This window comes from Nerophis ophidion, linkage group LG06 (genome assembly GCF_033978795.1).
Source record: "Nerophis ophidion isolate RoL-2023_Sa linkage group LG06, RoL_Noph_v1.0, whole genome shotgun sequence".
Lineage (NCBI taxonomy): Eukaryota > Metazoa > Chordata > Actinopteri > Syngnathiformes > Syngnathidae > Nerophis > Nerophis ophidion.
The window spans coordinates 2,830,570-2,846,156 of NC_084616.1; the positions used below are offsets into that span (position 1 = coordinate 2,830,570).

The 15,587-nt window shown below is 40.3% G+C and overlaps 1 protein-coding gene across 1 annotated transcript in view; it reads left to right on the forward strand.

Annotated features, from left to right (window-relative positions):
• The window catches only part of dedd (death effector domain containing), a 31,860-nt gene that overhangs the window by 10,309 nt on the left and 5,964 nt on the right, over positions 1-15,587 (forward strand). The window contains exons 3-4 of the mRNA XM_061902459.1: positions 7,581-7,685; positions 12,783-12,887. Of these exons, the coding sequence (XP_061758443.1) occupies positions 7,581-7,685; positions 12,783-12,887 (210 nt within the window). The remainder of the gene's footprint in view (positions 1-7,580; positions 7,686-12,782; positions 12,888-15,587) is intronic.

Genomic DNA, 15,587 nt, shown 5'->3' on the forward strand with positions numbered 1-15,587 from the left:
AAATAAATAATATATATATACATATTATGTTCCACCAATGACTGAATAAAAACAAAAAATAAATAAATAGAAAACCAATAAAAACAATATAAAAACAAATATGATTAAAAGCTATTTTAAAGGGTAAAATCAATTAAAACAATAAAATAGAAATCAAAGTGTATAAAAAACACAGAGGACAACACAACTCACGTAGTGTTAAAAGCCAAAGAATAAAAGTGGCTCTTAAGACGAGACTTAAAACAGTCCACTGTGGAAGCAGTTTGAACATGGAGGGGCAGAGTGTTCCAGAGCTTAGGGCCGACCACAGAGAAGGTCTTGTCTCCCCTGGTCTTAAGTCTGGTCTTGGGCACCACGAGCTGGAACTGGCTCTCGGACCTCAGAGCGCGCGCAGGAATGTAAATTTGGATAAGGTCCGAGATATATTGAGGTGCCAGTCCATGTAAAGATTTAAAAACAAACAGCAATGTTTTAAAATTAATTCTAAACTCAACTGGTCGTGTTTGGAGGAAGAAGAATACTGAGTTGCATCCCAAGAACACCATACCTACTGTGAAGCATGGGGGTGGAAACATCATGCTTTGGGGCTGTTTTTCTGCTAAGGGGACAGGACGATTGATCCGTGTTAAGGAAAGAATGAATGGGGCCATGTATCCTGAGATTTGGAGCCAAAACCTCCTTCCGTCAGTGAGAGCTTTGAATGCTTGACCAAATACTTATTTTCCACCATCATTTACAAATAAATTCTTTAAAATTCCTACAATGTGAATTCCTGGATTTTTTTTCCACATTCTGTCTCTCCCAGTTGAAGTGTACCTATGATGAAAATGACAGACCTCTGTCATCATTTGAAGTGGGAGAACTTGCACAATCGCTGGCTGACTAAATACTTTTTGGCCCCACTGTATGTACTTTAACTTTTAACTTTAATTCAAAAAAGAGGGTTCGTACACATCCAATTCTCTTAAATGTGTATATACCGTATTTTCTGGACCTTAGGGCACACCAGGTGATAAGGCACACTGCCGACGAGCGGGTCTATTCAGGTCTATTTTCAGACAAAAGGCGCACCAGATTATACAGCACATTACCGTATTTTTCGGACTATAAGTCGCACTTTTTTTCATATTTTGGCCGGGGGTGCAACATGTACTCCAGAGCGACTTAAGTGTGAAATTATTAACACATTACCATAAAATATCAATATTATTTATCTCATTCGCGGAAGAGACAAAGAAAATGTCAGCAATCGTCACACACACGTCAACCAATAAGAATTCGGCGGGGGAGGGTCATAGCAGAAGTGCATTGTGGGTCATGGAATGCTAACTGCTATATGCTACATGCTACTGCCGTAGCTATTAAAATGGATCATTTCATCGTTGGCGGTAACTTATAAAAAGTGAGAAGGGCTGAACAAAAATGACAGCGAAAAGGAAATCATGTACTGCAGATTACAAGCTGGATGTAGTGAAATATGCAGCAGAAAAGGACAAGAGTTTGGAGTTGTCAGAGTTGTTTAGAAGCGATATCGAGGAAGAAGATTTCATGGGATTTATGGATTAGGAGTGAGAGATAGTTTGGTAAAGGTATAGCATGTTCTATATGTTCTAGTTATTTGAATGACTCTTACCATAATATGTTAGGTTAACATAGCAGTTGCTTATTTATGCCTCATATAACGTCGGATAGTGGAACCTCAGATTCAGGAGGAACAGTGTGGTTTTCGTCCTGGTCGTGGAACTGTGGACCAGCTCTATACTCTCGGCAGGGTTCTTGAGGGTGCATGGGAGTTTGCCCAACCAGTCTACATGTGCTTTGTGGACTTGGAGAAGGCATTGGACCGTGTCCCTCGGGAAGTCCTGTGGGGAGTGCTCAGAGAGTATGGGGTATCGGACTGTCTTATTGTGGCGGTCCACTCCCTGTATGATCAGTGTCAGAACTTGGTCCGCATTGCCGGCAGTAAGTCGAACACATTTCCAGTGAGGGTCGGACTCCGCCAAGGCTGTCCTTTGTCACCCATTCTGTTCATAACTTTTATGGACAGAATTTCTAGGGGCAGTCGAGGCGTTGAGGGGTTCCGGTTTGGTGGCCGCGGGATTAGGTCTCTGCTTTTTGCAGATGATGTGGTCCTGATGGCTTCATCTGACCGGGATCTTCAGCTCTCACTGGATCGGTTCGCAGCCGAGTGTGAAGCGACCGGAATGAGAATCAGCACCTCCAAGTCCGAGTCCATGGTTCTCTCCCGGAAAAGTGTGGAGTGCCATCTCTGGGTTAGGGAGGAGACCCTGCCCCAAGTGGAGGAGTTCAAGTACCTAGGAGTCTTGTTCACGAGTGAGGGAAGAGTGGATCGTGAGATCGACAGGCGGATCGGTGCGGCGTCTTCACTAATGCAGACGTTGTACCGATCCGTTGTGGTGAAGAAGGAGCTGAGCCGGAAGGCAAAGCTCTCAATTTACCGGTCGATCTACGTTCCCATCCTCACCTATGGTCATGAGCTTTGGGTCATGACCGAAAGGATAAGATCACGGGTACAAGCGGCCCAAATGATTTTCCTCCGCCGGGTGGCGGGTCTCTCCCTTAGAGATAGGGTGAGAAGCTCTGTCATCCGGGAGGAACTCAAAGTAAAGCCGCTGCTCCTCCACATGGAGAGGAGCCAGATGAAGTGGTTCGGGCATCTGGTCAGGATGCCACCCGAACGCCTCCCTAGGGAGGTGTTTAGGGCACGTCCAACCGGTAGGAGGCCACGGGGAAGACCCAGGACACGTTGGGAAGACTATGTCTCCCAGCTGGCCTGGGAACGCCTCGGGATCCCCCGGGAAGAGCTAGACGAAGTGGCTGGGGAGAGGGAAGTCTGGGTTTCCCTGCTTAGGTTGTTGCCCCCGCGACCTGACCTCGGATAAGCGGAAGAAGATGGATGGAACGTACACTTATTCAGCCTGTTGTTCACTATTCTCTATTTATTTTAAATTGCCTTTCAAATGTCTGTTTTTGGTTTTGGGTTTTATCGAATACATTTCCCCCAAAAATGCGACATATACTCCAGTGCGACGTATATATGTTTTTTTCCTTCTTTATTGTGCATTTTCGGCAGGTGCGACGTATACTCCGGAGCGACTTATAGTCCAAAAAATATGGTAAATGAAAGTTAAGTTAAAGTAGCAATGATTGTCACACACACACACACACTAGGTGTGGTGAAATTTGTCCTCTGCATTTGACCCATCCCCATGTTCACCCCATGAGAGGTGAGGGGAGCAGTGAGGAGCAGCGATGTCCACGCCCCGGAATAATTTATGGTGATTAAACCCCCAATTCCAAGCCTTGATGCTGAGTGCCAAGCAGGGAGGTAATGGCTCCCATTTTAATAGTCTTTGGTATGACTGCCGGGCTTTGAACTCACAACCTACCCATCACAGGGCGGACACTCTAACCACTAGGCCACTGAGTAGGTTGAAGGGGTCATGTTATGATTTTTTTTTCTAAATATAAAAGACTTCCTTGTGGTCTACATAACATGTAATGGTGGGTTTTTTTTTGCTCAAAATGTTGCATAGATGATGTTTTACACATCATCTTCAAGTCACTTCCTGACAGTCACTTCAGTGGGTGGTCTTAATTACGTGCCTCCACTTGGACAGCATCTTCTCCCCGTCATCTTTGTTGTAGTCAGACTTTACTTCAATCAATAACGGAGCAGCATCTCCTCATCCGTGGCTCACTAGTGCAACAACAACGCCGGAAATGTGTCCCGTGAAAAAAACTTCCGACCGGAACTCTCTAATAACTAAAGTTCCTTGGGTGAATAATGTAAACTCACTACACCGGTATGCTTTTAGCGCTTCTATAGCGTGATATAAGTTAGAACTTTACGCTACGAAGTTTATATTAGAAATGCCAACAGTGGAGGATGAATGTCCCATAACAAGAAGATAGTGAAAAATAAGAAGCTTATCGACTACGGTATCGGCACGGACTACAGTGCGCACATTTTCAGGACTTATGCAGATCCCAAATACAGATCAGCGGGTACCAGAAGGTAAGCCAAGTTAGTTTTGCATAATATTGTGAAACAAAACAGCAGATAATATGTCTGCTAATGGGTGCCATAGTGCGGTCCTTATACACACACCATAGTAGTACTTGTATCTCTGACTACCGTAGCTGTAATGGGCCGACCACCCATCAAGCGGTGCGGCTCCAAAGTTATACTAAAACTTTTTGAGTGCCGTGTGTAATGTTCTTTTCTTTCAAAGAAACATTTAAAGTTTTGGTGTTGTTTACTGCCGTCATATTGCAGTCTACACGTATATCTTATGTTTGACTGCCATTTTATTATTTCACCATGTACCAAATAAAATGTATTCGAGGTCGGCAAGCCCAACCAGAATTATTCCGTACATTAGGCGCACCGGGTTATTGGGCGCATTGTCAGTTTTTGAGAAAATGAAAGGATTTTAAGTGCGCCTTATAGTCTGAAAAATACGGTATTGTAAAATCTATATTGCGATACATATTGCAACCTCCCATATTTGTTCATATAGAACCATTTCAAAACAAGGGCTCCTAATTTGGCTGCTGAAGTTTGTGTGTAACATTGCATCATTTCCAGTTGTATTTTTACCTCAACACTATTATTAATCGACTTGATAATTTCCTGTTAATATCTGGTTACTCTCTCTTGTGAGATCATTTATCAGATCGCAATTTTAATCTGACGACGACGACAAGAAATGATGGTGGTAGGGCTGTAACGGTAGGTGTATTTGTATAGAACCATTTCGGTACGGGGGTTTCAGTTCGAACAAATTTCCTAGCTAAATCTTAACAAGCTGCTTCGCTTCTTCTGCTTCTGTTTTGACACCCAGCATTGTCCCACCCACACAACCATCTGATTGGTTACATACATAGCAATAACAGCCAATCAGCAGTGCGTATTCAGAGCGCATGTAGTCAATGCTTCAGCGTCGAGCAGATAGGTGTTTAGCAGGTGAGCATAAGGCAGCGTACTCTCCCCAAATGACAATAAACACCTCCCAGTCAACTACTACTAACATCACTATGAGCCTGTTGACCTTCGAGAAACTTAAACTTCTCGCTCGCAGTCCTGGCTTGAGGTGAAGGCTAATTAGCTTTTATTGTAACATTAGCTGATTTTGCAGTGTGTGTGTGTGTGTGTTAGGGGCAGCAAAGCCCTGTCTGTCTGTTATTTCACTTGAACTCCATGGTGTTCAGGGCTGAATAGTCTCTCCTATTGCTATTGTACTATTTTTTCCAGCAATAGTTACATTAATCATTAGTAATGTAGCAGCTTAGTTTTGAATGGCAGGGTCCCTGCTATCACATATTGATAAAAATATAATATTTATATAATAAAAATCAACTACAGGCTTCCCAAATGCTGTAATAAATGAAGCATGATGAGTTGACTTGAAACTGTTTAATGTTGCACTTTTTATATGTAGAACCTTTTTGTAATTTTATTTAATCTGAGAAACAATTTGAGGCAGTTTAATGTGGATTAAAGTGGGCAGAATTATTATAGTGTTCCCAATGTTAAAAGGATAAAGCCATTGTTTACAAATTTGGAAAACAAATAACCAAATAATGTATATTTCGTTGTTTTCGTACTGTACCGAAAATGAACCGAACCGTGACCTAAACCGAGGTACGTACCGAACCAAAATTTTTGTGTACCGTTACACCTTTTTGGGACTTATCCAAAATAAGGACAGGGAGAAAAAAATAATTAAATACAATGAAATTATCCCCGTAGCTATAAAAGCAGAAAGGAAAGAAAATGTCTACACAAGCATGGAAAACAATGTAAACATTGAACACTTAACAATAAGCTTTTAAAATGAGGTGCAAAAATCATGAATATGTAAGAAATGTTTCATCAAGTGTATGAAAATAGTGCAAAGTGTGAAAATGTAAACAAAGACAAACTTGTTAACTATTTCCTGTTGGCAGGAAATTGCAGCTGTGCTGTAAAGTCTTGGTGTGGTATTAGCGGTCTTGCCTTGCATCATGTACACACCACATTGGTCTGACAACGCATCCATAAACCTGGATCCACAATTTCTTCATTTTGACTTCCTCTTCTCACTCCATGCAAAGAATAAACCGCCAAACGTGATAGTTGATACTGTTAGCTGATTGGCTGTAGTCACGCCCACTGATCAGTGATCACTTCCTGCGTTGCTCGGTTGCCAGAGAGCGAGTGACTTTGTTCATGCAACTAACCTTGCTTCTATACCTACTTTCTTCCGATGAAAGTTTTATCGAACGCGTTTTTCATAGATGTCAATGACGTGTCTATGGCGATATATACTATATTGCCAAAAGTATTTGGCCACCCATCCAAATGATGAGAATCAGGTGTTCTAATCACTTGGCCCGGCCACAGGTGTATAAAATCAGGCACGGAGACTGTTTCTAACCTTGTTCCTGGTGGGAACAGTTTGGAGCGGGCCCCCTTCCTCTTCCAACATGACTGTGCACCAGTGCACAAAGCAAGACCAATAAAGACACAGATGACAGAGTCTGGTGTGGATGAACTTGACTGGCCTGCACAGAGTCCTGACCTGAATTTAATAGAACACCTTTGGGATGGATGGGGCTTCACGGTGGCAGAGGGGTTAGTGCGTCTGCCTCACAATACGAAGTTCCTGCAGTCCCGGGTTCAAATCCAGGCTCGGGATCTTTCTGTGTGGAGTTTGCATGTTCTCCCCGTGAATGCGTGGGTTGCCTCCGGGTACTCCGGCTTCCTCCCACCTCCAAAGACATGCACCTGGGGATAGGTTGATTGGCAACACTAAATGGTCCCTAGTGTGTAAATGTGAGAGTGAATGTTGTCTGTCTATCTGTGTTGGCCCTGCGATGAGGTGGCGACTTGTCCAGGGTGTACCCTGCCTTCCGCCCGATTGTAGCTGAGATAGGCGCCAGCGCCCCCCGCGACCCCGAAAGGGAATAAGCGGTAGAAAATGGATGGATGGACCTTTGGGATGATTTAGAACGGAGACTAAGAGCCAGGCACATCAGTTTGTGACTTCACCAATGCGCTTTTGAAAGAATGCTGGAACATTTTTATAAACACACTCTGCAACCTTGTGGACAGCCTTCCCAGGAGAGTTGAAGATGTAATCGCTGCAAAAGGTCATATTGAACCTTATGGGTTAGGAATGGGATGGCACTTCAGCTTCATATGTGAGTCAAGGCAGGTGGCCAAATACTCTTGGCAATATAGTGTATATTGATATTGTTTTTTTGCCCAGCTCTAGTCAATAGTGTGAAAGAAATAAACATAGGCAAAACTACTATTGACTCTGATTTAATTAATTGATGTTCTTAAAGTCCCTCTGTGTCCAGGTACTAATTCCCAGAGTTTGTAAAAAGTATTAAATATCATTTCATCAGCGCAAAATGATGCTGTTGGATGGTAGCTAATAGAGACGGCAGCTGTAATGCCGGACAGGAAGCAGCAGAGGGCAGTAGTGACATCTTGTCCTTCATGAGTGCAAGTAGGGATTGTTGCTCTTTCCTGGACATAACATGAATGTAAATCTTGTGTGCGCCAGTGTGCCCAGATCCTGTGGACAAGTACCTGGAGGAGACGTCGGTGCGCTACATCTCACCAAGAGGAGCCATGAAGAGCAGGGAAAGTGTGCCTCACAGGATGACAGGCAAGACTTCTCTTTGCATCCTGACCACCCCGTCCCATCTTGATATCACACATCGCTACCGTGTCGGCAAATATTGGACGATGTCTGATACGAGCAGTCCTAACATCTACTTGTCCTCCAAGTCCTAGCCCTGCAGCTGTTAACCCATTAAGTTTGTCAAGTCCAGTAGAAAAATAGCTTGGATTTATTTTCTGTGGCATCAATTAACCTTTTAATGAGTGTTAGTCCCAAAGTGGAGATCAAATTCCGACCGCATAAAAGAAGTTCAATAGAAGGCAAAAGAATGTAAATAAATTAGTCAATAAAAGGTTCAAGAAGGTACGTTAAAAGTGTAATGTTTATTAAAAATGTAAATAGAAGGTCAATTCAAGGTAAAATTAGGTAAAGAACATTTAAAGAACGTTTAATGAAAGGTACAACAGGGTTAATAAAATGTAAAATAAGATAAAGCAAGTTAAATAGAAGGTAAACCAGGGTAGATTACAAAAGTTAAATAGAAGGTGAATAAAAAGTAAAACAATGTAAAAAAAAAGGTAAATAAGAACTCTAATAAGTTAAATAAGGGGTAAAAAAATTACAAGTTGAATAGAAGGTAAGACACAAGATAAATAAGAAGTAAAATAAGGTCATTAAAATGTAAAAGAAGGTAAAACAAGTTAATTATAAGGTAAATTAAAGTAAATATGTTAAAAGGAAGGTAAAATACAACAAATAAAAGGTAAAATAAGCTGAATAAAATGTAAACCAAAGTACAACAAGTTCAATAGAAGGTAATAGAGGTGCAGTGATTTAAAAAAAAAAAAAAAAAAAAGGAAATACACAGTAAATGAAAGGTATAATAAGTTAAATAAAAGTTAACAAAAGGTTAAACAAGTTCAATGGAAGGCGGAAAAAGGTAAATAAATTAGTCAATAAAAGGTTCCAGAAGGTACGTTAAAAGTGTAATGTTTTTTAAAAGTTTAAATAAAAGGTAAATTCAAGGTAAAATTAGGTAAAGAACATTTAAAGAAAGTTTCATGAAAGGTACAACAGGGTAAATAAAATGTAAAATAAGATAAAGCAAGTTAAATAGAAGGTAAACCAGGGTAGATTAAAAAAAGTTAAATAGAAGGTGAATAAAAAGTAAAACAATGTAAAAAAAAAGGTAAATAAGAACTCAAATAAGTTAAATAAGGGGTAAAAAAAATTACAAGTTGAATAGAAGGTAAGACACAAGATAAATAAGAAGTAAAATAAGGTCATTAAAATGTAAAAGAAGGTAAAACAAGTTAATTATAAGGTAAATTAAAGTAAATATGTTAAAAAGAAGGTAAAATACAACAAAAAAAGGTAAAATATGCTGAATAAAATGTAAACCAAAGTACAACAAGTTCAATAGAAGGTAAAAGAAGTGCAGTGATTAAAAAAAAAAAAAAAAGGAAATACACTGTAAATGGAAGGTATAATAAGTTAAATAAAAGTTAACAGAAGGTTAAACAAGCTCAATAGAAGGCAGAAAAAGGTAAATAAATTAGTCAATAAAAGGTTCCAGAAGGTACTTTAAAAGTGTAATGTTTTTTAAAAATGTAAATAAAAGGTAAATTCAAGGTAAAATTAGGTAAAGAACATTTAAAGCAAGTTTAATGAAAGGTACAACAGGGTTAATAAAATGTTAAATAAGATAAAGCAAGTTAAATAGAAGGTAAACCAGGGTAGATTAAAAAAAGTTAAATAGAAGGTAATCAAAAAGTAAAACAATGTTGAAAAAAAAAAAAAAGGTAAATAAGAACTCAAGTTAAATAAGGGGTAAAAAAAAAAAACAAGTTAAATAGAAGGTAAGACACAAGATAAATAAAAAGTAAAATAAGGTCATTAAAATGTAAAAGAAGGTAAAACAAGTTAATTATAAGGTAAATTAAAGTAAATATGTTAAAAAGAAGGTAAAACACAACAAATAAAAGGTAAAACAAGCTGAATAAAATTCAAACCAAAGTACAAGTTCAATAGAAGGTAAAAGAAGTGCAGTGATTAAAAAAAAAAAAAAAAAGTAAATACACAGTAAATGGAAGGTATAATAAGTTAAATAAAAGTTAACAGAAGGTTAAACAAGTTCAATAGAAGGCAGAAAAAGGTAAATAAATTAGTCAATAAAAGGTTCCAGAAGGTACGTTAAAAGTGTAATGTTTTTTAAAAAATTAAATAAAAGGTAACTTCAAGGTACAATTAGGTAAAGAACATTTTAAGAAAGTTTAATGAAAGGTACAACAGGGTTAATAAAATGTAAAATAAGATAAAGCAAGTTAAATAGAAAGTAAACCAGGGTAGATTAAAAAAAAGTTAAATAGAAGGTGAATAAAAAGTAAAACAATGTAAAAAAAAAAAGGTAAATAAGAACTCAAATAAGTTGAATAAGGGGTAAAAAAATTACAAGTTGAATAGAAGGTAAGACACAAGATAAATAAGAAGTAAAATAAGGTCATTAAAATGTAAAAGAAGGTAAAACAAGTTAATTATAAGTTAAATTAAAGTAAATATGTTAAAAAGAAGGTAAAATACAACAAAAAAAGGTAAAATAAACTGAATAAAATTCAAACCAAGGAACAACAAGTTCAACAGAAGGTAAAAGAGGTGCAGTGATTAAAAAAATAAATAAAAGTAAACACACGGTAAAGGGAAGGTATAATAAGTTAAATAAAAGTTAACAGACGGTAAGCCAAGTTCAATAGAAGGCAAAAAGAAGGTAAATAAGTAAATAAAATGTTAAAGATGGTCAATTCAAAGTAAAATGTTTAATAAAAAGTTAAGTAGAAGGTAAATTCAAGGTAAAATGAGGTAAATAACATTTAAAGCAAGTTTAATCAAAGGTAGAAGAAGGATAATAAAATGTAAAATAAGGTAAAGCAAGTTAAATAGAAGGTAAAACATGGTAGATCAAAAGTTAAACAGAAGGTAAATGAAAAGTAAAAGAATGTAAAAAAAAAGGTAAATAAATACTCAAGGAGTAAAAAATACAAGTTAAATAGAAGGTGAAACAAAAGATAAATAAAAATAAAGTAGGTAATTAAAATATAAAAGAAGGTAAAACAAGTTAAGTTAAAGTTAAAATACTTACGTATGTTCCACACGGTTAATAATAAATATTTTAGTATCATTTCACTCCATTCAACCTTTTCTACAAAATACTAAAAGTGTACAATTCAATACCAGCCCATACTCACATATGGCAGCTGATAACCTGGTGCTGGTGTATCAAAGTCTAGAGTGTGAAAATGCCCATACTCACATCTCCAATGGTGGTGTGGTATGGCAGCTGATAACCTGGTGCTGGTGTATCAAAGTCAAGAGTGTGAAAATGTCCATACTCACATCTCCAATGGTGGTGTGGTATGGCAGCTGATGACCTGGTGCTGGTGTATCAAAGTCAAGAGTGTGAAAATGCCCATACTCACATCTCCAATGGTGGTGTGGTATGGCAGCTGATAACCTGGTGCTGGTGTATCAAAGTCAAGAGTGTGAAAATGTCCATACTTACATCTCCAATGGTGGTGTGGTATGGCAGCTGATAACCTGGTGCTGGTGTATCAAAGTCAAGAGTGTGAAAATGTCCATACTCACATCTCCAATGGTGGTGTGGTATGGCAGCTGATAACCTGGTGCTGGTGTATCAAAGTCAAGAGTGTGAAAATGTCCATACTCACATCTCCAATGGTGGTGTGGTATGGCAGCTGATAACCTGGTGCTGGTGTATCAAAGTCAAGAGTGTGAAAATGTCCATACTCACATCTCCAATGGTGGTGCGGTATGGCAGCTGATAACCTGGTGCTGGTGTATCAAAGTCGAGAGTGTGAAAATGTCCATACTCACATATCCAATGGTGGTGTGGTATGGCAGCTGATAACCTGGTGCTGGTGTATCAAAGTCAAGAGGAGTGTGAAAATGTCCATACTCACATCTCCAATGGTGGTGTGGTATGGCAGCTGATAACCTGGTGCTGGTGTATCAAAGTCAAGAGTGTGAAAATGCCCATACTCACATCTCCAATGGTGGTGTGGTATGGCAGCTGATAAGCTGGTGCTGGTGTATCAAAGTCAAGAGTGTGAAAATGCCCATACTCACATCTCCAATGGTGGTGTGGTATGGCAGCTGATAACCTGGTGCTGGTGTATCAAAGTCAAGAGTGTGAAAATGTCCATACTCACATCTCCAATGGTGGTGTGGTATGGCAGCTGATAACCTGGTGCTGGTGTATCAAAGTCAAGAGTGTGAAAATGTCCATACTCACATCTCCAATGGTGGTGTGGTATGGCAGCTGATAACCTGGTGCTGGTGTATCAAAGTCAAGAGTGTGAAAATGCCCATACTCACATCTCCAATGGTGGTGTGGTATGGCAGCTGATAAGCTGGTGCTGGTGTATCAAAGTCAAGAGTGTGAAAATGCCCATACTCACATCTCCAATGGTGGTGTGGTATGGCAGCTGATAACCTGGTGCTGGTGTATCAAAGTCAAGAGTGTGAAAATGTCCATACTCACATCTCCAATGGTGGTGTGGTATGGCAGCTGATAACCTGGTGCTGGTGTATCAAAGTCAAGAGTGTGAAAATGCCCATACTCACATCTCCAATGGTGGTGTGGTATGGCAGCTGATAACCTGGTGCTGGTGTATCAAAGTCAAGAGTGTGAAAATGTCCATACTTACATCTCCAATGGTGGTGTGGTATGGCAGCTGATAACCTGGTGCTGGTGTATCAAAGTCAAGAGTGTGAAAATGTCCATACTCACATCTCCAATGGTGGTGTGGTATGGCAGCTGATAACCTGGTGCTGGTGTATCAAAGTCAAGAGTGAAAATGTCCATACTCACACCTCCAATGGTGGTGTGGTATGGCAGCTGATAACCTGGTGCTGGTGTATCAAAGTCAAGAGTGTGAAAATGTCCATACTCACATCTCCAATGGTGGTGTGGTATGGCAGCTGATAACCTGGTGCTGGTGTATCAAAGTCAAGAGTGTGAAAATGTCCATACTCACATCGCCAATGGTGGTGTGGTATGGCAGCTGATAACCTGGTGCTGGTGTATCAAAGTCAAGAGTGTGAAAATGAGGTTCTGTGTGCCAGCAGGTCCGTACGTCGGCCCGTCCCGCATGAAAGCAGCAGCTCCGGTACCAAACGGCAGCTGGAAGAGAAGCCATTCCTCCGCCGACTTCAGGGAGAAGCAAACGTGCGGTAAGGACGAGTTTGGTTGTAGAAGAGAAACATTTGCTCCCGTAGTGAAGTCCAAATCCTCCGTGCCGGCCCCCAGAAAACCTTGATGGTGTTTAAAATGACACGCACACAAATGTTACTCAAAGGCCGACAAGTCAGACATTTGTTAAAAACATCCTTAGGTGCCATATCACATCTATGAACACCATAAGACTTCACCTTTCTTGTTGCTTTTTGTCACCTAGTGCAGTGTTCTTCAACCACTGTTCCACGGCGCTGTTTTCCTGTAGCACTTTCATGTCTTCATTTCAGCGATATACCACGCACCTGCTTTGTGTCAGCAAGAAGTCTATTTACTTCTTTGTGTGGACATTGTTGATTGTCATGTACGGACGTACTTTGTGGACGCCGTAAGTCTTTGCTGTCGTCCAGCATTCTGTTTATGTTTACCTTATTTTACGCACTATAAGGCGCACCTTCAATGAATGGCCTATTTAACACTTACTTCATATAAAAGGTGCACCGCATTATAAGGCGCATAGAATGGATGCTACAGTAGAGGCTGGGGTTATGTTATGCATCCTTTAGATCAGGAGTCTCTGACACGCGGCCGGGGGGCCAATTGCAGCACGCGAGACGTTGTTTAGCGGCCCCCACCTTCATATGAAAGTTTAATGTTAGCGCGGCCCGCGAGTTTTACATGAATGGCGCTTGACAGCGTTGTGTTATTTGGGTCGAAAATGGCTCTTTCAACATTCTGGGTTGCCTACCCCTGCGTTAGTGGAAAAGCGGCAAATTAGTGAAAGCGACAGAGACGTTGCCATGGAGACGAGGGTTTTCTTACGTGCCTGGCTGCTGTCAGAGTCCCGCAATAACAGTCCCCGATAACCTGGACCAATTCAAATCGTTATTTGTTTTTTTTTATTGTTTCATTCACATTGCCTCACACGATGAACACTACATATTTTTCTATGTGACCTTGGATGACTCCGGGGGCCCTCACTTTTTTGCGCTCGCTATCCCTGTACTATTATCCCCCGACCGCCGCGTTGCTGTAGGGAGGAAAAGCGGAACGACACACATTGCGGAAATAACATTCTCCGTGCATCGGCTAAATACAAATATATTCCACAACCCCAAACATGTCTTGTCTTGCAGTGAAGAGAAAGGTTTGTGATGAGCAAAGACAATTGCAGGAAAAGTGGGGGATGCAATATTTCTTTGTTGAGCACAGGGGCCCCCCCGACGTGTCTTATTTGCACAGACAAACATTTTTTTAAAGAAATCTTTTCTTGCGGCCCAGCCTCACCCAGACTCTGCATCCAGTGGTCCCCAGGTACATTGAGTTTGACACCCCTGCTTTAGATGGAGCTGCGCTAAAGGGAATGTCAACAAAACAGTCAGATAGGTCAGTCAAACTTTATTAATAGATTACAAACCAGCGTTCTGAAAACTACGTTCACTCCCAAAATGAATAAACTGCTGTTTTATTATTTTAACCGATTCAATAAAGAGGTAAAAAACAGTCTGATACTGTTACGGTAAATCAAAGGTTAGTGCAATCACAATATAGTAAGACTGGAAATAGTGCAAAGCAATAATATATCAATAACTCAACGTTGCTCAAAGGATAATGTCACACAACACACAAAATAAACATGTAGAGCTCACTTTATTAAGTTATTCTTCATCCACCAATCCCTCAAATTCTTCTTCTCAAATTCTTCTTCTTCAGTGTTGGAATCAAACAGTTGTGCGAATACAGCATCCAACATGCCCGGCTCCGTCTCGTCCAAGTCCTCATTAAACAAGTCAATGTTCAATTCTCTCGCTGCTGTTCTATTCCCGTCTTCTACTGTGTGACTGATGGCCTTGACTTTAAACTCTGCGTCATAAGTGTGTCTCTTAATAGGAGACATTTTGGGGTCCAAACATAAACACACAGAAACGGCACGCCTCCCGCAGTCATATATCCCAGCATGCACTTCTTCTTCTACGGGGGAAATAAGGTTAGCGGCTGCTTACCGTGGAAGAAGCGGAAAATTAAAGGGGAACATTATCAGCAGACCTATGTAAGCGTCAATATATACCTTGATGGTGCAGAAAAAAGACCATCTATTTTTTTTAACCGATTTCCGAACTCTAAATGGGTGAATTTTGGCGAATTAAACGCCTTTCTGTTCATCGCGCTGGAGGCGATGACGTCAGAATGTGACGTCGCCGAGGTAACACACCCACCATTTTCATTTTCTACACATTACAAACACCGGGTCTCAGCTCTCTTATTTTCCGTTTTTTCGACTATTTTTTGGAACTTTGGAGACATCATGCCTGGTGGGTGTGTTGTCGGAGGGTGTAACAACATTAACAGGGAGGGATTCAAGTTGCACCACTGGCAAGAAATCTGCCGCCAGACCCCCATTGAATGTACCAGAGTGTCTTCACATTTGACCAGCGGTGCTAAAGCAGACATGGCACAGAGATGTATGGATAACCTGTAGATGCATTTGCAACTATATTACGTTTCCTTCCACCCACTTTTAATGCGAAACAAACACTTACCAATCGACGGATTTAAGTTGCTCCAGTGTCAAAAGATGCGAAAGTCCTGATCGTTTGGTCCACACATTTTATCGGCGATGCTAACGCAGCTATTCGGCCATGCTATGACTATGAATAGCGTCAATAGCTATTCGCTCAATAGCTTCAGTTTCTTCTTCA